At 46.6% G+C, this 23,493-nt stretch overlaps 1 protein-coding gene across 3 annotated transcripts; it reads left to right on the top strand.

The window, feature by feature from the left end:
- The first annotated feature begins 1,255 nt into the window (after nucleotides 1–1,255).
- On the top strand, nucleotides 1,256–21,496 carry DIPK1C (divergent protein kinase domain 1C). Of its 3 annotated transcripts, none has more exons than XR_003923136.1 (5): nucleotides 1,597–1,938; nucleotides 7,391–8,068; nucleotides 11,879–12,043; nucleotides 12,759–16,558; nucleotides 17,985–21,496. XR_003923136.1 is itself a non-coding variant. In XM_030012626.2 (5 exons), exons 2-5 carry the CDS (start codon nucleotides 5,300–5,302, stop codon nucleotides 12,972–12,974), a joined length of 1,086 nt encoding a protein of 361 aa, XP_029868486.1. In that variant the 5' UTR covers nucleotides 1,871–1,938; nucleotides 4,913–5,299; the 3' UTR covers nucleotides 12,975–16,544. The 3 variants fall into 3 exon arrangements, 2 of the variants coding, with proteins under 2 accessions (XP_029868485.1, XP_029868486.1); XM_030012626.2 differs by lacking the exon at nucleotides 17,985–21,496 and adding an exon at nucleotides 4,913–5,326 and having other exon boundaries at nucleotides 1,871–1,938; nucleotides 12,759–16,544; XM_030012625.1 differs by lacking the exon at nucleotides 17,985–21,496 and having other exon boundaries at nucleotides 1,256–1,938; nucleotides 12,759–16,544.
- Nucleotides 21,497–23,493: the final 1,997 nt, after the last annotated feature.

The raw sequence follows: 23,493 nt of genomic DNA, 5'->3' as shown, positions 1-23,493 counted from the left end.
CCCCACTGCCAGTCTCTAGAAAGCTGTAGTATTTTCAGCAATATTTTTATCTTTCCATTTTCTTTTCTGCCATAGTCTGCCATCTACTTAGAAGCTGCATTTCAAGCCCTGCTCTGCCATGTAGGGGAGAACTGTGCTCACCATGCAAAAGGTGTGGCTAGCAGCAAGTTTGCTGCACCTGTGCTCGTCCCCTCGCTGTGCTGAGAGGTAAAATTCGATTGTGTCAATAGACACATCTTCCTTTTTAGCGACTTGTACGGGAAGATATTTTTCATTAAGTTGGACATATATCCCTGAACCCAGCTCTCCAACAGGGAACTTTCCCTTTTTAACATTAATTCATTTACTAGCAAAATGTGCACCAGAGCAACTTACACAAGGTGCACATTAAAATAAGTCTATTGAATTATTCTGCAGTGCTCCATCCATGGGCCAGATTCTGCTATTCTGACTCATTTGGGTAAATAATTTACCCTTCGAGTGGTTTCATTAACTGCAATTCATCTTCCTGCTGTGGGCTATCAAGTAGCCTGAAGTAACCATCCATACAAGGCAAAGAAAATGTTTCTGGTCCTTCTTAATCATATCTGGCAGTAAACCTGAATCAGATACCGTTATTACATTGGGCTGTACTTTAAAATATGAATTTTCCCTTTGAAAACCGTGATGGCGAGATGCTATCAAGTAAGCGGGAGTCAAGGGAGAAAAAAAGTGAATGCGGTGGTCTAAACGGGGACAGTGAGCATCTGCACCTGGCCTGAGGAAAGGGTGCCAGGATCTTGCTCGCTGCACAGGAACAAACATCTGGGTCTTTGACCCCTCAGAGACGAGAACAAAGTCAAATATATTAGAGGCCGTCGCACGGAGGGACGTAGCCACAGACGCTCTCTCTGCCACAGGGCAGGGGGGCGATTTACACCCCCCCCCCCCCCCCCAGCACCCTTGCACCCAGTCCAGCCTGCCCTGGTTCGCCAATGCCACCAGTGGGGCCGCTCCGCCGGCCTTCTCCACCGGCTGCCGAGGGAGCCGGGACACGGGGGTGCCGGGCAGGGGCCGGGCAGCCCGCACCCCGCGGCCGGGGGAGGCTGTGGAAGCTGCTGGAGGGTCAGCACGGGGGGACCCAGCATGGGGGGGCTCGGCGTTAGTGAACGGGCACGGGAGTCGCTTCTCTGTCTTCCTCCTCTAGCCCCGGGCGGATAAAACTGAAGAAGAATAAACAACTTCCCCCCCCCCCCCCCCATTTGACGGGGGGGGGGGGGGGCGAAGCTTTCGCCAGAAGGAGCCGTCCGTCTCCAAGCTGCCTCTTTCAAAAAGTCGGGCAGCCGCCCGGGTGGGGAAGGGTTCCCACAGCAGCCTCCATCACCCCCCCCCCCCCCCCCGTTTTTATTCTCGGGTGAGAAACTCAGCGGGGAACAGAGATTGGGGCGGGGGGGGGCAGAAGCCGCCAAGAGACCGCAGGGGCCGCTTGGCACCGGGGAGAGCGGACAAAAGCCGGCGGAACTACGTGGCTTCAATTCAAAAAGGGGCGCTCCGGGCTCCGGGAGGGCAGCACCGGCCCGGGGAGGGGGCGGGAGCGGGAGCGGGAGCGGGGCGGCGGCGGCGGCGGGCAGCCCTGCGGCGGGGGCGTTTGGCGATGGGCGCCGGCGGGGAGCGGGACCGGCGTGGGAGTGGGGGAGCGCGGAGCCCCCGGCCGCCGCTGGCTGGGGGTCGCAGCGGCTGAAGCGGCGGCCCAAAGGCAGCCCGGACGCCACGATGAGGGGCATCCCGGGCTTCAAGCGGCTGCGGCTCAAAATCTGGCGGCGATGCACCCTGCTGCTCCTCCTCCTCCTCTGGGCTGCCTGCTGGCTGGTGGTGAGCGCCTTGCTCTTCGTCCTCCACAGGAGCGTCTTCTCCGAGCGCTGCACGGACGAGAAGAGCCACCGGATCCTGGCGAGGCTGGTACGTGTCCCGGCGGGACGCGGAGAGGGGAGTGGGCATCCCCCCGGGGGCTTGCGAGTCCCTCGGGGCTGCCATGAACCGGGCGCCCGCCTTCGGCTCCTGCCCGGCTCCGTCCCCCCGGAGGTGCCGCATCACCGGCGCGTCCCCGGTGCGCCCGGGCCGGCGGGCGAGCGGCTGCCTCCTTCCCTTTTCCCTTTTCCTTTCCCTTTTCCCTTCCCTTTTCCCTTCCCTTCCCGGGGCGAGGGCAGGTGCAGGCAGCGGGGCGGGAGGGTGCGCTGCCCCGGGGGCTTTGGAAAGGGCAAGTACTCCGAAGAGGTGGGGGGAACAACCTTCCTGCCGGCTTTTTGTTTTGGTTTGGGTTTGGGTTTTGGGAGTTTGGTTTTTTGTTTGGTTTTGTTTTTTTTTTAATTGAGCCGAAAAGGTGTCTGTGCAAAAGTCGTCTTTCAGAAATGTCGGGCAGCTTGTAACGCCTCCTTTACGTCTGGCGGGGGCTGGCATTTAAGATGTAGTTATTCAAAGTTCCAGAAAGGATTTGCAAATATTCATTAAAATCTCCATGAAAAAAAAGAAAAGAAAAAAAAAAGAAAAAAAAAAGAAAAGAAAAGAGAAAAAAGAAGAGAAGGAAACAGGCTTAGAATTGTGTAGGAAACACTTGAGAAGAGGAGCAGCGTGGGTTAATGTTTTGAGTTCAGTTCTGTTTCTTAATTAAGGGATTTGTAGTGCCAATGGTTAGGTGGGAAGGGAGGAATCCTAATGGAAATTAAATGACCTATTACTGCAGCAAGCAAAAACTGATCATAGATTTTCCCTAAATTCTGTCCAATAAAGGAAGAGAAGCCGTAGGCAGCGGTGCTGACAGCGTGGTTCTAATGGCAGCAAGATCCAGTTTCTTCACCCCAGCAGTCAGCTTGAAGTACAGCTGGGCTCGGGATTGAAGCTGAAGGAGTGAATCCTGCCTGCTCCTTACGTGGCTGGGAAGAGCACAGGGGTATGGAGGTGCAAGGAGCCACCAAGCTCGGGGAGGTCCAGGCCCTTGCCATCACACTCGGATGTGTAAACGGACAGAGACTTGTTGCTGTTCTTCAGTTTGTAGAGCGTTAGGCGTGACTTCAAAAGCTCAGGCGGGGATCAGATTTCAGGCACAAGGTTGGAAAGTTGTCTCTTGTCACTGGGGCATAGCTCAGATTCAGACCCTCCCTCCAGAGGAAGGGTACCTGAGATTGCTGTGCTCATCTGTTTCTGTAGGTGAGTCTTCAGGAGTATCGTTAAGGTTTGTAAGCGACAGTTGTCCCGAGTGAAGTTAGAAAGGGATCGTCCTTCTAGTGGAACGATTAGAAAATGAGTTCATCTTACCAGCCCTGAAATAAGTCTTCATTCATCTTCGGAGCACGGCATGAGTTTTGCAGTAATAGAAAGTGCAATTTATCTATGAAACAAATAATCTTATAGCTAGAGTCTCACGGCTTTTATTGAGCAAAATTTGACTTCCGAGAAAAACTGTTTTACTAGTCATCTGTCATATTTTCAGTAGGAGATAAGATGAGCTATTTTAAGCAAGTGGGTGAAAACTGCACGGTTGTATACCCTTGCGAGTGGTATTTCTGAAGGCTTATTTCCTTCTCCTGAGCAGAATATGCATCTGTGCAGATGTGTACTGCACTGGAAAGGCTGAAGTAGCACTGGACATTTTGCAGAGACCAATTTTAACTCTCAAAAAAACCACTTACTCTTTCCTAACACAGGTCTCATCTTCATTTACACTGAACACACTAAATCATAGCAATCAATTTCTCTTTTCTCTGGAGAAATCAATTAATTTTGGTGCCTTCCAAAACCTTGCTGAGTATTGCATTTACAGAGGAGAAGTATTTGATAACAAGGCAGGACTCAGTCTCAGGCCTGATCTACACAAAAGTGATGGTGGTACAGTAAGTTATTTAAATTTATATACATCCCTAGTGGGGTTTATGTTAATTTAAACTTTTACAGGAATTTAACCCCAGCTTTTTTAACTTATCTTGATAAGTGTACTAAGGATATTAAAAATTATGTAGCCAATTTTAAACAGAAACAGATGAGCGAGCCCAGACCATGCTTGTGTTTTCATTTCTGTGTAGTATAGCTGCTTTTCTGTAAGGCTTTTGGCTTAGTATCACTTTCATATTTTAGTTTAAAAAATCTGGCACTTAGTGGCATTCAAAGGGCGCTCATTAGGTAGATTTAAAACTGTCTCATCGACAGATCTCAAAATGCAGTCATTAAGACAGGGATGGCAGTGTGAAGGACCCTTTCTGGAAGATTTCTTTGGGGAATTGATTCTTCTTTTTACCAGCAGTCATCGTGACGATATAAAATCTTGTATGGCGAAGTCTGCAGTTAGTGCAAAGGTTCCTGGGTTGGAAAATAATAAATAGACCATCTTTTCATGGCAGGGTAATCTGAATCACCTGGTTACATGTTTTCAGTCCACCAAAATGTATTTTAATACAGTAAAATGCAAGATAGTACGCAGGGGTGTACACAAGAGTACAAGCTGTGCCAATAGGATGGAAAAGTGTCTTGTAAAACTGTATGACTTTGAAAAGGACGTAGGGGTCAAATAATTGCTTCAACATGAACTACCAGTACAGACTGTGCCTAAAAGGCCAATACAATCCCTGAATGTCTCCAAAAAAGAGAATTAGGGAAGGGCTGTTGGCTGTCTTTGTGGCACTGGACAACAGCATTCAGTTCTGATGTCTGTCCTTCTAAGGTTGGTGGAGGGGAAAATGGAGAGAAGAAACAGGGAGGGAATAAAAACACACAAATCATCCAGGGGCTGAAAAAATAAGGATTAAAGTGGGAGGGCTGGGGAGCTAAGCTTACTTAGTGTACTATACTTATGGCATAAAAAACACCAAAGGTTGGAATAATGGGGGGGGGGGGGGGGGTAGTGAGGGCATGAAGGTGCAGTCAGTATTTGCTGACCTTCTAGGTTACAATGAACAGGAGTCTGAGGAGAATTTTAAAGCCATTGAGTGACTCACTGCTCACTACCTTCTGTGAGTAAAGAGAGACAGCTTGAAAATTGTTCATACTTCTTGATTGCTTATTTGAGGAAGCCTTTTTGAAATTCTTGCTTGGATTGGTGACCAGCAGAGAATGTTACTTCTGGAAGGCTGACCTGTGTTTCATCACTGTGAGACCAGTAACTCCTTGGTCAAGTCCTGTTACACAGATCCTCGTTTGCAAAACACCACGCAAGTTCAGTGTAAGAAGAATCAGATTCTGAGACTGTTTGTCAGATACTAGGTTAATAATCAAAGATTTATGGGTTCAACTGGAAGAGCAGACAAGTCCTAAACAGCAGCCAGGTTCAAAAATGACTCATCTCCTATGTCTGGGAAATGTAAGTGAGACTATTTTTTCCACAACTACTTTTCCTCATTAATGCCATTAAGAATGACGTGATGGCAACACAGGAAAATAAGCTGCATGTTCACATGTTTGACTGCAGGTCCTCTGGGCATGTGTTCTTCTAGATGCAAGAGGTTCATGCATACAGACCCTGTAAGAGTGAACTTGATGGACCACAGTAAAAGTGTCCATGGGGCAAGTGTTCACCCATGTGGCCCCAGTTACAGAACTAAGTCCTATATTCTCTCACTGTAGTAGAAGAAGAGTTAGGTTGTGGTCTTCTCAATAGGAGAGCAATGATTTAAAAAGTGATTATGCTTGCACTCCAAACAAAACCCCCCAAATTCCTTCTGTTTGTAATCATCTTTCTAAAATCGCTTAGAGTTCCAGACGGTAAGAACTGCTAAACTACTTCTGTTGAGAAAATTACAGTTCCTACTTAAAAAAGGAAAATAAATTTGTATTGCATTCATAGGGGTAGATTTTCAAAAGCAAGAACATTGATCTGCGTGCTCTGAAGTCTGTGGACAGCCCACTGAGTCTGCTTGACCATCCTGATGTAGACGTGGATGCAGATGTGTGTGTTTCACACATGCGCACCACCCTGGACTCAGAGTCAGGACATTCAGAGTTTGCCTACCTGGCTCTCCGTGCAGGTATTGAATGTTCTCATTGGGGCTGTGAGAACATCAGAGTATAAATAAATTTTATGCCTGTCTGAACTGCCCTCAGTGAGCTGTTTCAGTCAATTTATCACCATTCCTGGATTTTGGGCTTCATCCTCCACCCACTCCCCAGTGTGTTGTTTAAGGTTGGGCTCTGAATGTTGCCTGGCATCAGAACATATCCCTCTGGTGCAGAACACAGAGACTGTCCTAAGAAAATACATCACTTGAATTTTATGATCATGTTTCTTGTGTGTGTAACAGCAAGTCACAAGTGAGGTGGGGGTCAGGCAGCCGTTGCAAGTACTCCACAGGCAGGGGGAGCTGCCAACTTGTTTAAGTGAAGGTTCAAATGCCAGAAAGCAACAAAGGCGGCTGACACTGCCAAGCCGCCTCCCAGATGTTTGGCTTTCTACACCACCACAGTCTATTCCCCTTTCACCAGAGACCTCTGACCATCCCCTCTACTGATTCGCCCAAAGCAGTCCCTGCAGCTGCACTTCTGAATGCCCGTAGGAATATATCGACTGCCTACACTTTTGAAAATGATGGTATGGAAACAATTATGGATTGAAGGAAGGACTGGTGAGGGAATCCTTGCAGTTCTTGTACGAATTTGCAGTGACCACTTACCTATCAAGCAGCAGTTCCCATGTTTCCATGGGCTGATTTTTTTCCAATTTAAAAAAAAAAAAAAGTATTTAATTCATATTAGAATGTCACTTCTGATAAGTACCTATAAAACCTGGAAACGTAATTTTGTCCTACAGCATTTACATATTTGAAAATTCTGAAAGATCTTGGTCTAAGAGGCCTTGAGCGCAACCTCTGTGTTTCCTGGTAGTGCAGAAGGAGGTCCTTACAGCTTCATTCAGGGCATGTTGAGTGCAAGGTTGAAACACGCACGGCTGCGGAAGGTCTCAGCATCCAGCTACCCGTGGATTTTCCTGTAGTTTAAGTGGGGATGTCTAAGTTATGCTGCCCTGAACCTTCCAGAGAAGGCCTGAATTGCACTGGAAGTTATCTCCTGTGCCTTAAAGTGTTCCAGCCCAGAATCTCACATAGCACAGCCAACGGTGTTCAAAGCTTGTCTCACTGAATTCATATGGGGCAAGAACTTACGAGTAACAGGTTATCTAGTCCATTTCCCTGCCCCCCAAAAGCCTGTCCTTTACCATCCCAAGAATCCCTGTTTTGAAGCAAGATTCGCCCTAGTAAAAGGTCTCTAGAGACTTCTGAAAAACCATTGAATAACCAAACAGTTGCAGAAGGTGTGTGCTTGCGGTGCCACGACTGCTGCAAGACTCTTGAGCTTAGGACTATTGCTGATTCTTGATAATTGGTCCACGGGTGTATGGTCCTGCTATGAATATTCTGCTCTTTCACTCCAGTGTCTTGACTACAGCAGCGGAGCCCTGACTGGTGACCTCTGTGAAGACCTGTGTGTGGCACAGAAGCTGGTGTACAAACACTGCCTTTACTATGACAGAGGTAAGAAGGTCATCCAGGCTGACTGGAGAGGCCAGCCCATCATCCTGAAATCCAAAAAGGAAATCTTCTCCAGCTACCAGCATCTCAGTATGCTAGAGGAGGTGGAAACACAGGATATTCCTGAAACAGAGCTTCTGCTGATGGTAGCCTTGGAGGTCAAAAATGTCCTGGGGCTAGAACTGTCTAACAATTCCATGGGGCCTCTGTGGACGAGGAAGAAGGGACCACGTTGGAAAGCACAGGTGGCCAGCATGTGGTCCTTGCTCCAGCAGGAAGAATATATCTACTTCAGTTTGCTGCAGGACTTCAGCAAACACGTGCTACGAATTATTGGCTCTTGTGGACACTTTTATGCTGTGGAGTATCTTACAGCTGGACATGCCTGGCACAAAACTCTTTTTCCCTTGGAAAACGTGGTCGGTCCCTCCCTTGCTGGCCACAGAAGCAGGGTGAGAGCCATCATTGACATTGCACTCAGCTTTCTCGACATGGTGCAGCATTTTGACAACGATTTCTCTCACCGACTTCACCTGTGTGACATCAAACCAGAAAACTTCGCTATCAGGCATGATCTCACGGTAAGTTGGGTCTTTGGGGTGGTGTTGCAGCAATTTGAGGTCAAATTCTAGTCTGAAAGTGGCTGTGTAAAAATGACACTTCCCTCCTCGTACAGCTTTTGGCCAAGTTTTTGCAAAAACAATGCATTTACAAGAGACGGGGGAGATTCTCTACTGCTTTTCGTCTTTGTAATATGTGCAGCCACGTTTCAAAGCAGTAAATCCTGCTGCTTGTTTTGAGAACTGCTTGCTCAGTTCTGAGTTGTTTCACGTCCTTAAAGGCACCGGTACCGACAGGGTCCCTTGGATGTGGTGAGGGATACTTCCTGAAGGCAAGAACATCTCAAAAGCTGTAAACGGAGCTGTAATTTGAGTCACGGCAACTATTTCTGGTAGTGATGCTGAAAGGAGAAACTGCTTGAATGTGAAAGCTAAGGCTGAATTCTTTGGCCTGACACAAGGGGAACTCCCCACATCCAAGCACGCACATTTGTGCTTTAGTGTTCAGCTTATCTGGTCTGGAAATGATCCAAGGACAGCGACATGAAACTCCCTGGTACTGTTACTCTTTGCCTTTTCATTGTACAGCCGTAACTCAGACCTGAATAGCTATGCATGTTTTCTAAGTAGTGATGTAGCTCAGCACCACATTGCTGCATGTATCTTGCGTTCATTCTGCGGACAGAAATTCCACTGGTTTTGGTGGGAATTGTGTGTACCGACTGGAGGCACTGTGTGGTGAGTATGTGTTTGAACCAGGCTCGCAATTTGCAGTGACATCAGGGGAGTTTCTGCACTCTGAGTGATTATAAAGCATTTTCAGGGACTTTAATGCTATTTTCAGTACTCACCGAGTGTTAATATAACACTCGCATCTTCAGAGCACTAGACAAAAATTGCCTAAGCATATAGCCATTAAGAGCAATTAGAGTGCTTCCCCTTCACCCTTCCCTTCCCTCCCATTGTTTATTCAGGTGCAGTATAGCAGCTGAACAGGGAATGGGTGAGGAGCTAAAGCAAGAAGCTAAAACAAGCGTACCAGTACTTAGGCAAAGTGAGGTACGGCAGGGATTCCTCAAGGCAGGCTTTGCCCATCTTTTTCAGTTACGCAGGGCTGTGACTGCATGTGGCTGAGCGCACACCAGAGCATCTGTTTTACAGCCTACTTGCAGGAAAAGATATTTAATTTAGGAAAAGAGAAAGAATACTGGATGTGTCTTCCCTTACGATTCCTTTTGGTGAGGCTTGCTTCTCCAGGATCTTCCTGTGATTTCTGGGGTCCAAAGAGACAGCAGTCACCTTCTGGTATAGGAAAGTGCTCTAATTTAGTATTTTCTAGGAGAATTCATTAAAAAAAAAAAAAATGAGTTGCCTCACACATGGCTCTCCCAGTTGTCCATTACTTACAGCTCGTTGGTATCGCCTGTTATCACCCCACTGGGCTGGAAGACAGGAGATACACGTGCTCAGAAAGCTGCGGGGAGGAGACACACGACAGAGGGAGCTTCTGATCGGTGAAGAAGGAAGGAAAGTGAGAAGCAGAAACCCTAGGGGTTTTTACCAACCAGTTCCAGAACAGGGACACAGCAAGGCAGCCTCCTCTTTGTCCCTTATGTTTGTTTTAAGCAATTTTTTCACTTGCTTGTTTCTTGTGCTCTGTATAGGATAATAATAAACATCCATAATAGTACCACTATTCCTCATCCCAGTAATGAGACTGCTAATGCCCAAAGAAATGTGCCTGGAGTGCAATAGTTCTACTTTGAAGATTGTTTTGAAACGGTGGGGATAAGCCTCCAGCCGTCACTCCAGCCTTCACGTGCTGTTCCTGCAGCACGGAGGGGAGAGATCACTGCCTGGTAGATCATCCAGGGGAATTTTAAGCTGCCAAGGAGCTACAGAAGGTGCAGAGTTAGAAGGAGGTCTGGGTGAATATACAGTGCTCTTGGAGATCTTCCTCTTTTACCAGCACCTTGGAGACAACTAGAAAGATTACAGCACCTTAAACATGACTTTAAATCAGGTCAGGAGCCAATCTGGGTCCTTCCTGCATTTGCTTAGGTACCTTCATCATCAATTATAATCATAACAAACCCCACCAAAATGTAGCTGATTATAGGTGGAGCGTCACCCAGATCTATCTTCACAGGGTCTGGCTGGATGCCCACACATTTTTCTAACAGATGAACGGCAGTGAAACCACTGAGCCCTTTGGCAGCCGCACGTTTGGGAGCGAGGGCGGTTTTTCCTAGCGCAGCAATTGATCAGATTGTCAAAGGTGCTCGGTGCTGGCAGAGACCCCACCTGGGAGCTGATGCAGTGACCCCGGCACTGGGGAAACCCTGCACCGCTTTTACTGTCTCTCCTCCAAAGAAATGAACAGCAAAACTGCAGAAAGCTTAAGAAAGTAAAGAAGAAAAGGAAAAAAACCTGCCTGTCCAAACGTGTGAAATTCCTTAGGCTACGTCATCATTATCAAGCTCTCCAAGAAGCTTAAAAATACTTGAGTTTTTTAGCTATGCCTCATCTCTCTAAGATTTTTCCCTGGGGAAAAAGGAGTAGAATAAAATGAAGATTGGACTGTGTTCTTTCTTTTGCCTGCGGAGGGTTTATTTGGCCTTCTACCAGACCAGACATCTTTAGTTCCTGGGGTTGATCCAGCTGCTGCTCCAGCCACACAGTTCAGCTTCCCCTGTTATTTGGGAGGTCGAATCTTAAAAATAAGGCTATCGTTTGAGCCCAAGTAACTCTGCTTCGCCCAGGTCCCAGACGTTTCCCTCCACGGAAACGTGTGTCAGCCGCTGCAAGGGAGCGTCTCTGACCCTGACTGTCAAGTTTTAAGCGCAGCTCTGATTGATCCGTCGTGCTGAAGGCAGGCTGCGTTCACTGGGGTCACCCACAGTTTGTTTCATGTCAAGCAGCTGCCATCCCATTACTGGCTTCCTTCCTTTCCCTGTTTATTGCTGTGATTTTTTGAAGAAGTGAAGTGTTCATGGGTGGAGTGACACTGGCAGAAACTGGGACTACAGCCCTTCACTCCCAGAATGGTCTCAAACCTAGCACGGGCAGCAGCAATGCAGACCTCTTCGTGCTGCATATTCACTATTTTGCAAGCTTTGTGTCAGGGTGAGAAAATGGATTGATCCCTTCAGTCCTCGCTTTTTCTGCTGAGACCAACTTCTGGCTGGACTCTGTTATAGACTGTATTTCTGGACAAGCAGAACAAGAACTGTGCACAATAAATGAGTCAAACGATCGCAAACAGGACCAGGCAAAGCCAGTCCCAACTTTCAACAGCCTTAGGGATCTCTTTCTACAGCTGAACAGGCGCAAACCCACGGAATGCGATGGCAGGTTTGAAGGAGCTGTGCATCCCACTGCTCCTCTCCACAATGATAAAGTCAGGGGTTTAGTCTGAATGGTGAATTTGAAATGATACCGTCTGGCCTGTGGATAATTTTGCACCATCATAAAATTAAAAGGTAGAGGTGCCATCTGCATAAGCTGCAATGACAAGTAGATCAATCTTCAAGTTAGATAGTCCCAGTTTAAGGCAAATCAGTCCAGTTGGCCCCAGGGACACATACTGCCCACAAATAGTTTTCCCTTTCCTGGTGTCGTAAGCATTGGCTGTTTTCATTTAAAAAGTGTTATTCATAAGACTACTGCAGCTCAGTCAAGCGAAATAAAGCCCTTTCATTGTGATTCCAGTTCCCTGCTGGCAGATGCTCTCAGCACAGCATTTCCAAAAGCGAGCAGCAAAGAACGCTGGCTCAGCCCTGTCCCGCAGGCTGTGCTGTGCCAGTTCTCACGCGTTGTTTTGATCCACAGGTGGTGGCCATCGATGTGGATATGGCCTTTTTTGAACCCAAAATGAGGGACATCCTTGAACAGAACTGCACAGGAGACGAAGACTGTAATTTTTTTGATTGCTTTTCAAAATGCAATCTGAAAATCAGAAAATGTGGAGCACAGAGAGCCAACAACAACTTGCAAGTGAGTAGACACAGCTGCTTTATGCATCCATTTCTTTTAAAATCACATTGACTATAAAATGCACGGTATGTACTAGAAGACTGTGAGATGAAGACAGTCAGGTTTTTAAACGTGGCCACGTAAGTGCCAGCCCCGTTCGGAAATGCCGTCTGGGGGCACGCAAACAGATCTTTATATTCACTGGTGTTTATTTGCCGTGTTTTCGTGGCGTAGCTGTTTGCCCAATGCCTCTGACGATAGGAGAGCGAAGGACGTAGGAGAAGGGGATTAGCATTACCGTCTCCGCTAATGGCAAAGTCGTGGCTGTCCACGTGTAAGCAGCGGGGGGGTTATGGCTGCGATTCCCCGCGCTGCAGACGTAGTACGCAGGTGTAGCGGAGAGAGGAGTCCGTGGGGCTCTCGGCCCCGGGGTGAGGTGTCCTACAGCTCGCCCCGCTTCTGCTGGTGGGAGGCACTGGCGCTGCAGAGAGGCTGGGGGGGCATAGCTGCAGCTCGTTAACCTCACCGCTTGTTAAGCAGAAGTGCAAGAGCAGTCTGAGAAGAAGGGTGTAGAGCGTAGCCTTTGTGGGTGCTCCTCTTCTATACCTTCCTCTTTGAACGGCTGCGGGGGGGGCATTTTGGATTCGGATGACATTTTGCTACAGTCCCGGAGAAGCAGCAGGGCTCTAGTTGCGGCTCCTGAAAGACAACAGTCTGCTCTTTTCCCTTTCCTCAGGTAATCTGTGACAAAATATTCCGTCGCTGGTTTTCCCCAAATCTCAGAGGACCGTTGGTTTCCCTCCCCCTGCAGCTGCAGCTGCAGAAGGCGGTGCAGGAGTGTGCCGAGCCGGGGCACGTGGACGCTGCCGGGCACCAGAGGACTCTGAAATCTCTCTCGGAGCTATACCACCTGCTTCGGGTCACGCAGCGAGAACTGCAAAGGGCAGAGTAGACACAAAAGGCAGAACTGCAAGGGCCGCATCCCAGCCGCTGCTAAGGGACGCTGTGTATGAGGCAGTCTGCGTTTTCTTTCTCTCTCTTCCATCTCTCCTACCCCTCGTATTACATTTACAGCACAGAGATTGTTTTTCTCCTATGCAAATGAAATTCATGGCTGCGGGTGCAGCACCTCCTGTTAATATCCTTTCAAGTGTGAAATTGTTTTACATTACCTGGATTCTGTTCTTGCTTATTTTCCTGAGCTAGCGCTAGCCCTCTCCATCAGCAGACAGCACATCGTTTGCTTACCAAGAGCTGTAGTCACTGCTCAGATAGCATCTGAGTGCGGTGCTCAGGGTGAGGAGGCATTTACAGAAGAAAAGTGTAAGTGCAGCAAAACTAGTATCAATAATTAAAGTAGTGGGTGGGTGGGTGTGGACAAGTACATGAATGGTGTTTGTTTTAATTTCTCCGTAGAATAATTTTTTTTTTAAGTAGGGACAGAGTGCTCTGTGTGAAAAAACAATCTCAAATAGGGAAATGTATTGTCACAGAAGTGAAGAGTTTCTTTTATACAAAGCAGTCCTTTCTGATGTCCCCAAATGCATTTTCTCTGGTGTGTTGCATTACCTGTGCCACAGCTAACTTTCTGGTGAGAAACTGTATGAAGGTACTTAGGACTTTTCTAGAGCAAAATAATTATACCCTTGTCAAGTTCCCATGTGGGCACTCATATTCTGCAGTGGAGCGGTATGAATAATGCCACTGAATTTTGCCATGTGAACAAGCCCTCAGGCACTTGTACATCAGAGCACTTGATAAGAAGCACTCCTTTGCCAGAGAGCAGAATTACCCAGGAATGCCAACAATCTGTCGCTTGCACTGAACAGAAAAATATCCAGACCTGGTGTTTTCTTACACAGTATTTTTTTAATGAACAAAAGGAAATTTTTTGTAAGAATTCATTATCTTGCAATCAGTTACATAAAAAAAGATCCCTAGATTAACTTAAAATCATTAACTTTGCTTTTCAAGCGCATGTAGCTGTGGCTGGAGAATCTAACACACAGGTTCAGAAAGCACTGCGTGTGTTTCGGTCCAATACTGGGCAATATACCCCTGAGCTGGTTTTGGCATGAAGACATTAAAAACTCCACAAACAGAAAAAAACCGACAGCCTGCGACAGCCCCTCAGCTCAGGACGACTCTTCAATATTAAGACTGACAATACTGGTTTGTGGATGTGAGACACATAACAGTACCTAATCTTTTTTGTCTTTGTATCCCTCAGCTGTATGACAGCCCTGAAGCCCTTGAGCACTTATCATACATAAACTTCCAATTTCTGGAGTGGTTCTTTAAAGTGATGTCAAAGACTGCCTGTGACCAGAAAAATGTGAGCTGCTTAGGAGACCTTGACACTTATCCAAAACTAGCTCAAATTTTCGGACTAGTGCTAGTTTTTTTTCTATTTCTTGCAATAAACTACCGTAATTTTAAAAATCATGCAAGCCCTCAAGAAGCTCACAGCGAGGGCAAGGTCGGCTGCCTTGCCTGGGGCTGTACTGAAGAGAAGCTGCTGCTAAGCCAGAGCTACAGCTTAGGAGCTGTTGGCTGGTGAAGTTGTGCTCAGTCTGTGCTTCTCCTCTAACCAGGGAGACAGGCAATATTTCACTACTTTAGGATCATCCTTTGCAAAAGCAGGAAGGCAAAGCAGAACCAGAAGAAACCCAAATTCAGAACAAGCCCTGTTGCAAAGTTGTGAAATTGATAGAGGAGAAAATAATTAAGGATAGAATCAGGTTATGGTAAAGGGCTGGGGACAGATGAAGCATCAGGTAGAGAAAGGATAAGGAAAAAGAGATGAAGGAGAAATAGGAAAAGTGAAGTAAAAAATATGGCCCACTTTTTGTGAAAACATGATTTATGATGTAAGATTGAATAAACTGGCATTTACTGTGAGGAAGAAGAGAGCATGGTACTCTTACTGAAGAGAAGCATGGTAACACTCTTCAGAAACAGAAAGAGGCTGATAAAAAGAGAGTAGGAGAGAACTGCCCTGTCCAGATTTCCTTGGTGGATATGGCAAGCAATGAGCTTAAATTGTAGCAAGGACAATTCAGGCTAGATGTTTGTTACAGTCTTTCTAATACTAAGGAACGGTGGAGATATGGCACACATCATTTGGGAAAACTTCCTAAGCTGTGATTTTTTAACTACAGGCAAGAGTGAGTGCCTGTCAGGAATGAGGTATGTGCAGTTACGTCAATGATCCTGCCTTGAGGTAGCCTTTTATCTCCAAGTCCTGTGATTCTGTTATTACCAGCTAGTATTTGTGCTCTTGTGACCCCCTTGCAACAGAATCCACCTTTCTGAGACACGGGGATAGGTAACTCTCCTTTACCTTACATGTGCAAATCCGTGGGGTCTCCCGGGGAGGGAAGGCACGGCACAGAGATCTCCAACTGTGCAAATGATGCTACAGAGCCCGGTGGTGCCATCGGGGTTCGTGTGTTCCCCACACGACCCCCCTGCTGAAGGCACTGATCCTTGCTAGGTCAGGAGTGACCCAGTATATACCCCAAATGCTGCTGGGGAACCTGAAGACCTTTACATTATCGCTGTCTTGGTTCCCTCGGTCCCGTTAATTCTTTCCTCCTTCCCAAGGCCGGAGGGTACCATCAGGGAAAAGCAAGGCTCATGCAGACGCCCAGTGCGTTGCGGCACTGTCACAGCCCACCGCGGCCGGGGTCCCCTTCCCATTTTCAGGTTTGCCTTTCAAACAGGCTAAATTTCCGCTGGATGTGATGTTTCGGTTTTAAAACGGGTGGAAAAAAAACACAGAAAAATGAAAGCCGGTGGCAGCCGAACGCTGGTGGAATGTCACTCTGCTCAGAAGGTCCTTCTCCTTGGCAGGATTTGGGAGGGGATGCTGCCTTTGACAGATTTCTCCAACCCCCCCCAGGGCCTGGCTGCAGCCACCTCCACCTGGCAGGGACCTCCTTCCCCCACACCACACACTTTCCCAGGTTGTTAGGTTTCACTTCTTCTTTTCAGAATACAGAGAATAATCCTCAGAAACTTCTCAAAAGCGACACAAACGGGTTATTTATACTTGGCTGTGAGGTTGCGTATCACTGATGCAGCCGGCTTCGGCTGCCTTTGGTACACCTTCACTGGTGAGTGGAAAAACAAGGATAATCTGACGGGCTATGTGAACCTGATTCTTCACCGCCTCCCATGCACCTTGTAAAGTCACTCAAACCTGGGAAACGGGAGAGAAAAACACTACCAGTGAAACAAATGAAATATTCCAACTTATTTAGCACAGGTACCTGTGACCAAAACAGGAATAAAACAGTAGTCATGCCTTTATGTCCCTGGGACAGAAAGAAAAGAAAATGAAGACACTGGTTTAGTTGCCGTTTACCTTAAGGAGGCAAGTGCAAACTGCATTATTTTACACCTGTGTTTTTAAGGTGTTGCACAATGAAGAACCAGGCTCACACGTCCCTTCCAACAAAGCACTTTTCATACTGCCTTGGCAGCACTGCCCACCAGAAAGAGCCCTGGCATAAAGAGATGCCCAGCTGGCACGTACTTCAGAGAGCACGGCCGGGTCAGGTGTGTATTGAACGAGAGTCCTGTGTGCTGTTGAACCCGGGCCTTTGGCAGAGTTTGTTGCAATACGACAGCCAGCAGCGATAGCTGGGAAATTCTGCCATGAAACAGTGCTGGGGTATGGCCAGATGTGATGGGTTGACCCTGGCTGAATGCCAGGTGCCCACCAAAGCTGTTCTATCACTCCCCCTCCTCAGCTGGACAGGGGAGAGAAAATATAACAAAGAGCTTGTGGGTCGAGATAAGGACAGGAGAGATCACTCACCACTTACCGTCACGGGCAAAACAGACTCAACTTGGGGAAAATTAACTCACTTTATTACAAATCAACCAGAGTAGGGTAATGAGAAAGAAAACCGAATCTCAGAACACCTTCCCTCCACCCCTCCCTTCTTCCCGGGCACAACTTCACTCCCGGCTTCTCTACCAACCCCCCCCAGCGGCACAGGGGGACGGGGAATGGGGTTTACGGTCAGTTCATCACACATTGTTTTCTGCCGCTTCATCCTCCTCAGGGGGAGGACTCATCACACTCTTCCCTGCTCCAGCATGGGGTCCCACCCACGGGAGACAGTCCTCCATGAACTTCTCCAATGTGGGTCCTTCCCACAGGCTGCAGTTCTTCACGAACTGCTCCAGCGTGGGTCCTTTCCACTGTGTGCAGTCCTTCAGGAGCACACTGCTCCAGCGTGGGTCCCCCACGGGGTCACAAGCCCTGCCAGAAAACCTGCTCCATGGGCTCCTCTCTCCACAGATCTGCAGGTCCTGCCAGGAGCCTGCTCCAGCGTGGGGTTCCCATGGGGTCACAGCCTCCTTCGGGAACCCACCTGCTCCGGCGTGGGGTCCTCCACAGGCTGCAGGTGGAGATCTGCTCCCCCGTGGACCTCCCTGGGCTGCAGGGGGACAGCCTGCCTCACCGTGGTCTTCCCCACGGGCTGCAGGGGAATCTCTGCTCCGGCGCCTGGAGCATCTCCTCCCCCTCCTTCTTCACTGACCTGGGGGTCTGCAGGGTTGTTTCTCTTACATGTTCTCACTCCTCTCTCTGGCTGCCGAATTCTGCCTGTCCCAACTTTTTTTCCTTCTTAAAATGTTATCACAGAGGCGTTACCACTGTCGCTGATTGGCTCGGCCTTGGCCGGCGGCGGGTCCGTCTTAGAGCCGGCTGGTATTGGCTCTCTCTCGAACACAGGGGAAGCTTCCAGCAGCTTCTTACAGAAGCCACCCCTGTAACCCCCCCCGCTACCAAAACCTTGCCACACAAAACCAATACACCAGAAGATGAAGAGTTGTCAAAAATTACATCATGCTCTACAAGAGTCTAATAAAAAAAAAAAGCCAAGACACCAAACCCCTCAATTTAAAATGCTTTTAAGTCAATTTTGAAAATGTCTAACATACTCAGTTTTGCCAGTTTCTATATGGAAAAATCTGCAAGTTATTTTCCCAGTTTTAGTTAATTTATGCTGAAAAGGTTTGCAAAATAAAAAGATGAAGATTGAAATTAATCACAATTTTAAAAACAGTGTTTTTTCTGGTCTGCACAGTGAAGCTTGTTAGTACCCTCATCACTTTCTGATGTTTAGTTTTCATCCCAATTCAGATGAGAAATTTCATGAAAGCTCAAAATCTTTTGCAGAGACTTTTTTCACCCAGCCCCAGTGGTCAGATCTGGAAAAGAGGAGGTCCACATATAGTTTTTGAAGTCACCTTTGCTTCCCACTTCATTTCTGCATACTGTTTGTGATCTTAACCTGGGCTGCAATGGTTTCTGCTTGATTTCGCTCACTTTCAGGTATCTCCAAAGCTCCTGCCTACTGGCATCCCTGTTTGGTATCCAGTTCACCACAGCTTTGCAAAATCATAGACTGCATAAGATTCTTCACACTGTTCATCCTCTCCATATAAAAGATGACTCCTCTTATATAGGTTCACTAATAGCATTTGGCTGCACTGGGAATGGCCACTTAATCCAAGGCGGCTGTTCCCGTTCGATTGATCTCAGCCCCATCTCTTTCCTCGGTCAGTCTGTTCCTGAACCCTTTTCGCCCTATAAAAGTGGCACTACCTCTTGATTCATTTCTACCACTTGCTGCATTAGTGCCTTACTCAGCAGCTTTCTCCCCATATTTATGGCTCTCTGTGAAACAGGAATGGCATTAAGTCATTGTTTATTCCCTCTTTGCATCTTGGTTAGCTGCATGTGCGTCACCTCTGCAATAATCTAAATACACTGTCTATTCCCACATTTTACAAGACATGAGTCCAGTTGGAGGTCTACTTCATAATCTCTAGGAAGGATAAATTCAACCCTTTCCGCAAGATTTTCACAGAACAACTACTTCTTAAGCACAGATTTTTCTCCACCTGGCATTGTATGCTCTGCAAAAACATCCACAAGCGATAGTCCTGCGCTAGGGTGATGTGAAACAGCAAAACGCCTTGTCCCAAAGGACTTATGTGGTCTCCCTTGTGTTTTGAGGTTGACTTAACAGTGACTAACCCAGAACAGCAGGTCATTGCTATAGCCACAGTTTTTCATATAGACACTACTACTGTCTAGTGTGAATTCACGGAGCCCTCCCTCCACTGAGAGCATTCAGATACATTGCTGGAGGCAGCACTAGAGATAACAACAGATATTTGGTACTGGGACAGAAGAGAGGGAAGGGTTTGTTTTCTTTCGATTAGAAATGTTGCCTGAACGAAACACTTCCTACAGGTGAAAAATGGGATCAAAAACTTGAAGGAGTTAAGGACTCCTCACTGATTTTCTTTTTCCTTTGTTAAAAAGTGTAGACTCAAGCTGCCCTATTTATTTTTTATGTAGTTTTTCTTAAAAAAAAAAAAAAGAATTAAAGAAGTCACATACCATGTTGCCTGTCTTTCAGCAGATCATATTGTTGTATGTAATGGGCAGGAAGGTGATAAATTACCGCTTTTAATGAGTATTAGGCTGTAACATTGGAGCCTTTACACATCTGGAGAACCAACTGTAAAGAAACCCCATAACCGGTATCAGTGGAAGCATACAATCAGATTAGCCATCTTGGCAGATGCTCTTGGAAGCCTAGTACAGACGAATGATGAAATCCCACTGTCAGGGCTGACCTGCAGTGAGTCCAAGCAATAAGCAGAGTCATGCTGCAGAAGCCTCAGTTGCTGCCACTTCCTTGGATCCTCAGTGAAATCAGGAGGAAGGCTACTAGGCTTTCAGTAGCAGAAAAAGGCAGCAACACGTAGAGAGGGAAAGAATGACTTGCCTGGAAGAATAAGAATCCAGACTCAGAACCAAAACTAATAAGAGACCCCATACTGAAAATTCAGAGAACGTCAATAAATTGATTGGGAAAAAAATCCCAAACACTTCTATTGTAGTTCTTTAAAATAAAAAAGAACAGCAGCACATGGGATATAGTGCAGGCATCTCCAGAGCCATTTGTTGTATGTGTCTAAGGATCTGTCAAGTAGACTGCGGAGCTGTATAATGATGTCTGCAGCCTAAAGGCTAGACAGAGTAAAATAACTTAACAAAAGCTTTTAGAACTACTATTTACATAAATGCAGAAAACTGCCCTAATTAGTAACAGCCTATGTCAGCCAAAAAAGGAGAAAAGAGTGCTTTTCTCAATAAAAGTGTCATTATGTCTAGAAATGAAAGTACGGCAAAATGTTGAAATCCCTGAAAGGCTACGATCCATAATCCTGCGGTTTGTTTAAAGTTTTGATCCCGCAGGCTTGGGCCCCTGCGCAGCAGAGTGATTGCTGAGCTCCTTCCAACTCTGTGATTATTGGTGCCTTCTGCAATATACTTTGAGCTTCTTTTTCTGTAAACTGGACGGTTTTTTTCCTACACTACAAATGCGCCTAAGTGGTGACGGCCGCCAGAAGGATGTGCATATGATCCAGTGCATAATCACTTCCACAAGCATCTGCTGCTAGTGCTTTCAAGATACATGTAATCCAAGCTGGAGACTATTGTGAATACCTCTCATTTTCCCTTGCTGGTTCCTTAGCGGTTTGCTTGTAGCTAGTTAGAAACAGAATCCCCCATCCTGCTTAAATTGGTTATAATCTCTCCAAGATTCGTGCTACAGCAGGAAAAGACCAAACTGCATCGAGTTCAGGGTGGGTTCATTCTCTTAAAGGTACGACATGCAAAGATGCAGGAAAGAACAGAGGTTAATTTTTATTTCTAAAGAAGAGGTCCTCTGGCTAAATGTAAGTAGCTGAAAAAATAGATGTTTCAACCAATATTCCACGTACAATTGTGAATTAACATTTGTCTGTATTTGCATAATCTAAAGCCCTCTGCTCCTTTCCCATTCTAAAGAAAATTAAAAAAGCAGAATGTGTTTACTACTCCAAATTTCACAGGTATGCCAATTACTTCTTTCCCATTTCTATGTCAGACATTTCAGGTTGTGTCTTTGTCCTTAGGAAATGGATTTTTTCCATTATCCCTAGAAAGTGAATATCTGGAAAAATACAGATTCCCAAAAGTAATTTTCTTCTCTTGTTCAAGGGTTGTTATGCACCATTCAAATCTTGCAGAGAGTTATCAGTGGCTAAATATTTATTACATGAAACCAGGGCCTTATTAATGGAATCAATATCTAACAATAACTAAATAAATATCCATGTAATTACTCCAGTGTTCAGAATTTTGCTTTTAATGGAACGATACCAGTACTATCCTATCTGATTATAGATTACATATGTACAAGTAAGTGCTTTGCCAAACTTATGTTCCGATATGCTTTCACATGGATTAAGTCTACAACTGACTATTGGTGAAACTGTGTACCTGGACCGGATCATAGAGGAAAAAAAACAACCCTTACAAACTTATATCCATGGTCTTTCTTTTAGCCATCATATTCAATTGTTTGTGGAGTAAAGGCAGTGTATGCGCACACAGATATGCTTGCATCTGTTTGTTGAACTGTAACTTCATGTAACAAATGCTGAGTGCATTTGTTATTGCACAATGCTATTGTGAAGAGTCCACAAATGGTCAGTGTTTTTATTTTTCGTATTGCATTCTATAGAAATTGGGAAAATGCAAGAGTAATTAGCAACATGAATGAGTATCAAACAGTGTAGAGAAATAATGAAAACTTAATGGAATGCTTAATCAAATTCTGCATTTTTACCCATTGATTTCACTGAGCTTTCTTAAGTGATTAAAGAGTTAAATTTGTTGGATCACATTCTAGTCTCCAACTCTTAGAAAATATTGGATGAACAGTATTATATTAGCCAAAGCAATATCGCTGAAGAGGCATTAGATGATGCAAACATACTGGGTGAATTTCCGTTGCCATTTCAGTAGATACCTCTCAAAAGCGAAGAAGTGAAGCCAAGAGCCGGACAGGACAGTGATAAGCACTACTGAAATGCCTGCAAATGGACTCAGTAAATAGCAGGGACAGATCTTCAGTCCCACCTCATTCTTTTTGCATTCGTTTTCCCTTGCATACGCACTTACGTGAATTCACATGTGATATTAGCATGTTTCAAGGCTCAAGTTGGATTTACACCAGCATAACTCACTGGCATTTTGGTGCGTGCTCTTGATTCACATCAGCGGGAGAGCTGGAGCTCCTTGCATTTTAAATGGGCAGAGGTAGGTGTAATGTTGGCAATAAGCTCATTTAATAAATAGGAGAATACAGAAGTTGCGCTATAGCCAAGAGCTTTTTTCTTTCCCTAGCCAAATTCTTTGTGGAAAGGGTGACGCACAGCTCCGCCATCTCAGAAGCGATCCAGGGATGCTCCTCAAGGACCACGGCACTGTCCATCGTTATCACTCCACAGACACTGGCTCGGCAGTGGCGTCTGGCACGCCGGCGGTGGCCAGCTACCTCCTCTGGGCTCTAGGGCCGGGCAGGGAGCTCAGGGCCATGGATTCTTCTTCTCTCCGGCACCTGGATGGCGAGCAGATAGATCGGCCAACCTGCTGGTTGAAGGCTGTAGCTCAGCCCCTCTCCTCCGATAGCGCTGATCGTTAGGCAACGAGTTACGAGCGTTCACTCTCCCGGTCCTTGAGTGTAAGGTCACTGGGAAATACAAGCCACTTTGCTAATGGATCCTCACAGGGTGCTGGAGGACGAGTCTCCAGCAGCGTTCCCAGTCCCGAGGTGTCTCCTCCAGGAAAGTCTCTCTCCTAACTGGGGCCCTTCCCAGTCCTGGCACAATGGTGGGGCGCTGGGTGGGGAGCTCACCCCACCGCTCGCCCTCCTGCTCCTCTGGCACGGGCTGCAAGAGCCGTTCCCATCCCTCAGAGGAACGCCGCATTCATGTCAAGAAAGGCAGTGAAAGACCACAAAACAAAGGAGGTACCATGGAAGTTCCTCGTCTATTGATTTCGCCCCGTTCCCACAGCTCCAGGATTTTGACAGCCTCACACAAACTTTGCTGAGAAAGACCTACTCTCATAATGTAGCCCACTGCAAAAAAGACTGTAGGGGTGAATTTAATGCTATCTGCTTTTCCATGTGGGAAACAGATAAGAATTGTCTGAGTAATCACTACAAAATAAGGCAGTTTTTCTGGAAAGCGTAAAGGAAGAGAAAGAATTTGCTGGGCTCCATCCTTTCATATTATAGACAGCAAAGCACAGCAAGGCTGCGTTTAATTTGTAGTCCAGGAGTTCACAAAGCTGTCAGCCAGGTCAGATGCCGTCTCTGGAAGCAACAGGAATTTCAGTGCAGGCACACACACCTGCTAGGGCATTTGGATAAAAGTCTGGTAGCTGGAGTGTGCAACTACACGGCTATAAATATTTAAACTAGCTGCTCTGAGTGCGTGTTCTCAAGCTGCAATGATGCTGGAGTGCAGAGCAGAGCTGGAACAGTGCCAAATCAATAGGTATGGGCTTTTAAAGGGTGCTTGTACGTATCTCTGTGGAT

The sequence above is a fragment of the Aquila chrysaetos genome, chromosome 4 (assembly GCF_900496995.4).
Source record: "Aquila chrysaetos chrysaetos chromosome 4, bAquChr1.4, whole genome shotgun sequence".
Taxonomy (NCBI): domain Eukaryota; kingdom Metazoa; phylum Chordata; class Aves; order Accipitriformes; family Accipitridae; genus Aquila; species Aquila chrysaetos.
This window is presented reverse-complemented; position numbering and strand designations above follow the sequence as displayed.

What these genes read in the sequence shown, in the direction of transcription:
- DIPK1C (XM_030012625.1), top strand. Translation starts at nt 1,753, where the DNA reads ATGAGGGGCATCCCGGGCTTCAAGCGGCTGCGGCTCAAAATCTGGCGG. An exon ending in ACCGGATCCTGGCGAGGCTG is followed by an intron (nt 1,939 to 7,390) that starts GTACGTGTCCCG and finishes CTTTCACTCCAG; the next exon opens with TGTCTTGACTACAGCAGCGG. An exon ending in CTATCAGGCATGATCTCACG is followed by an intron (nt 8,069 to 11,878) that starts GTAAGTTGGGTC and finishes TTTGATCCACAG; the next exon opens with GTGGTGGCCATCGATGTGGA.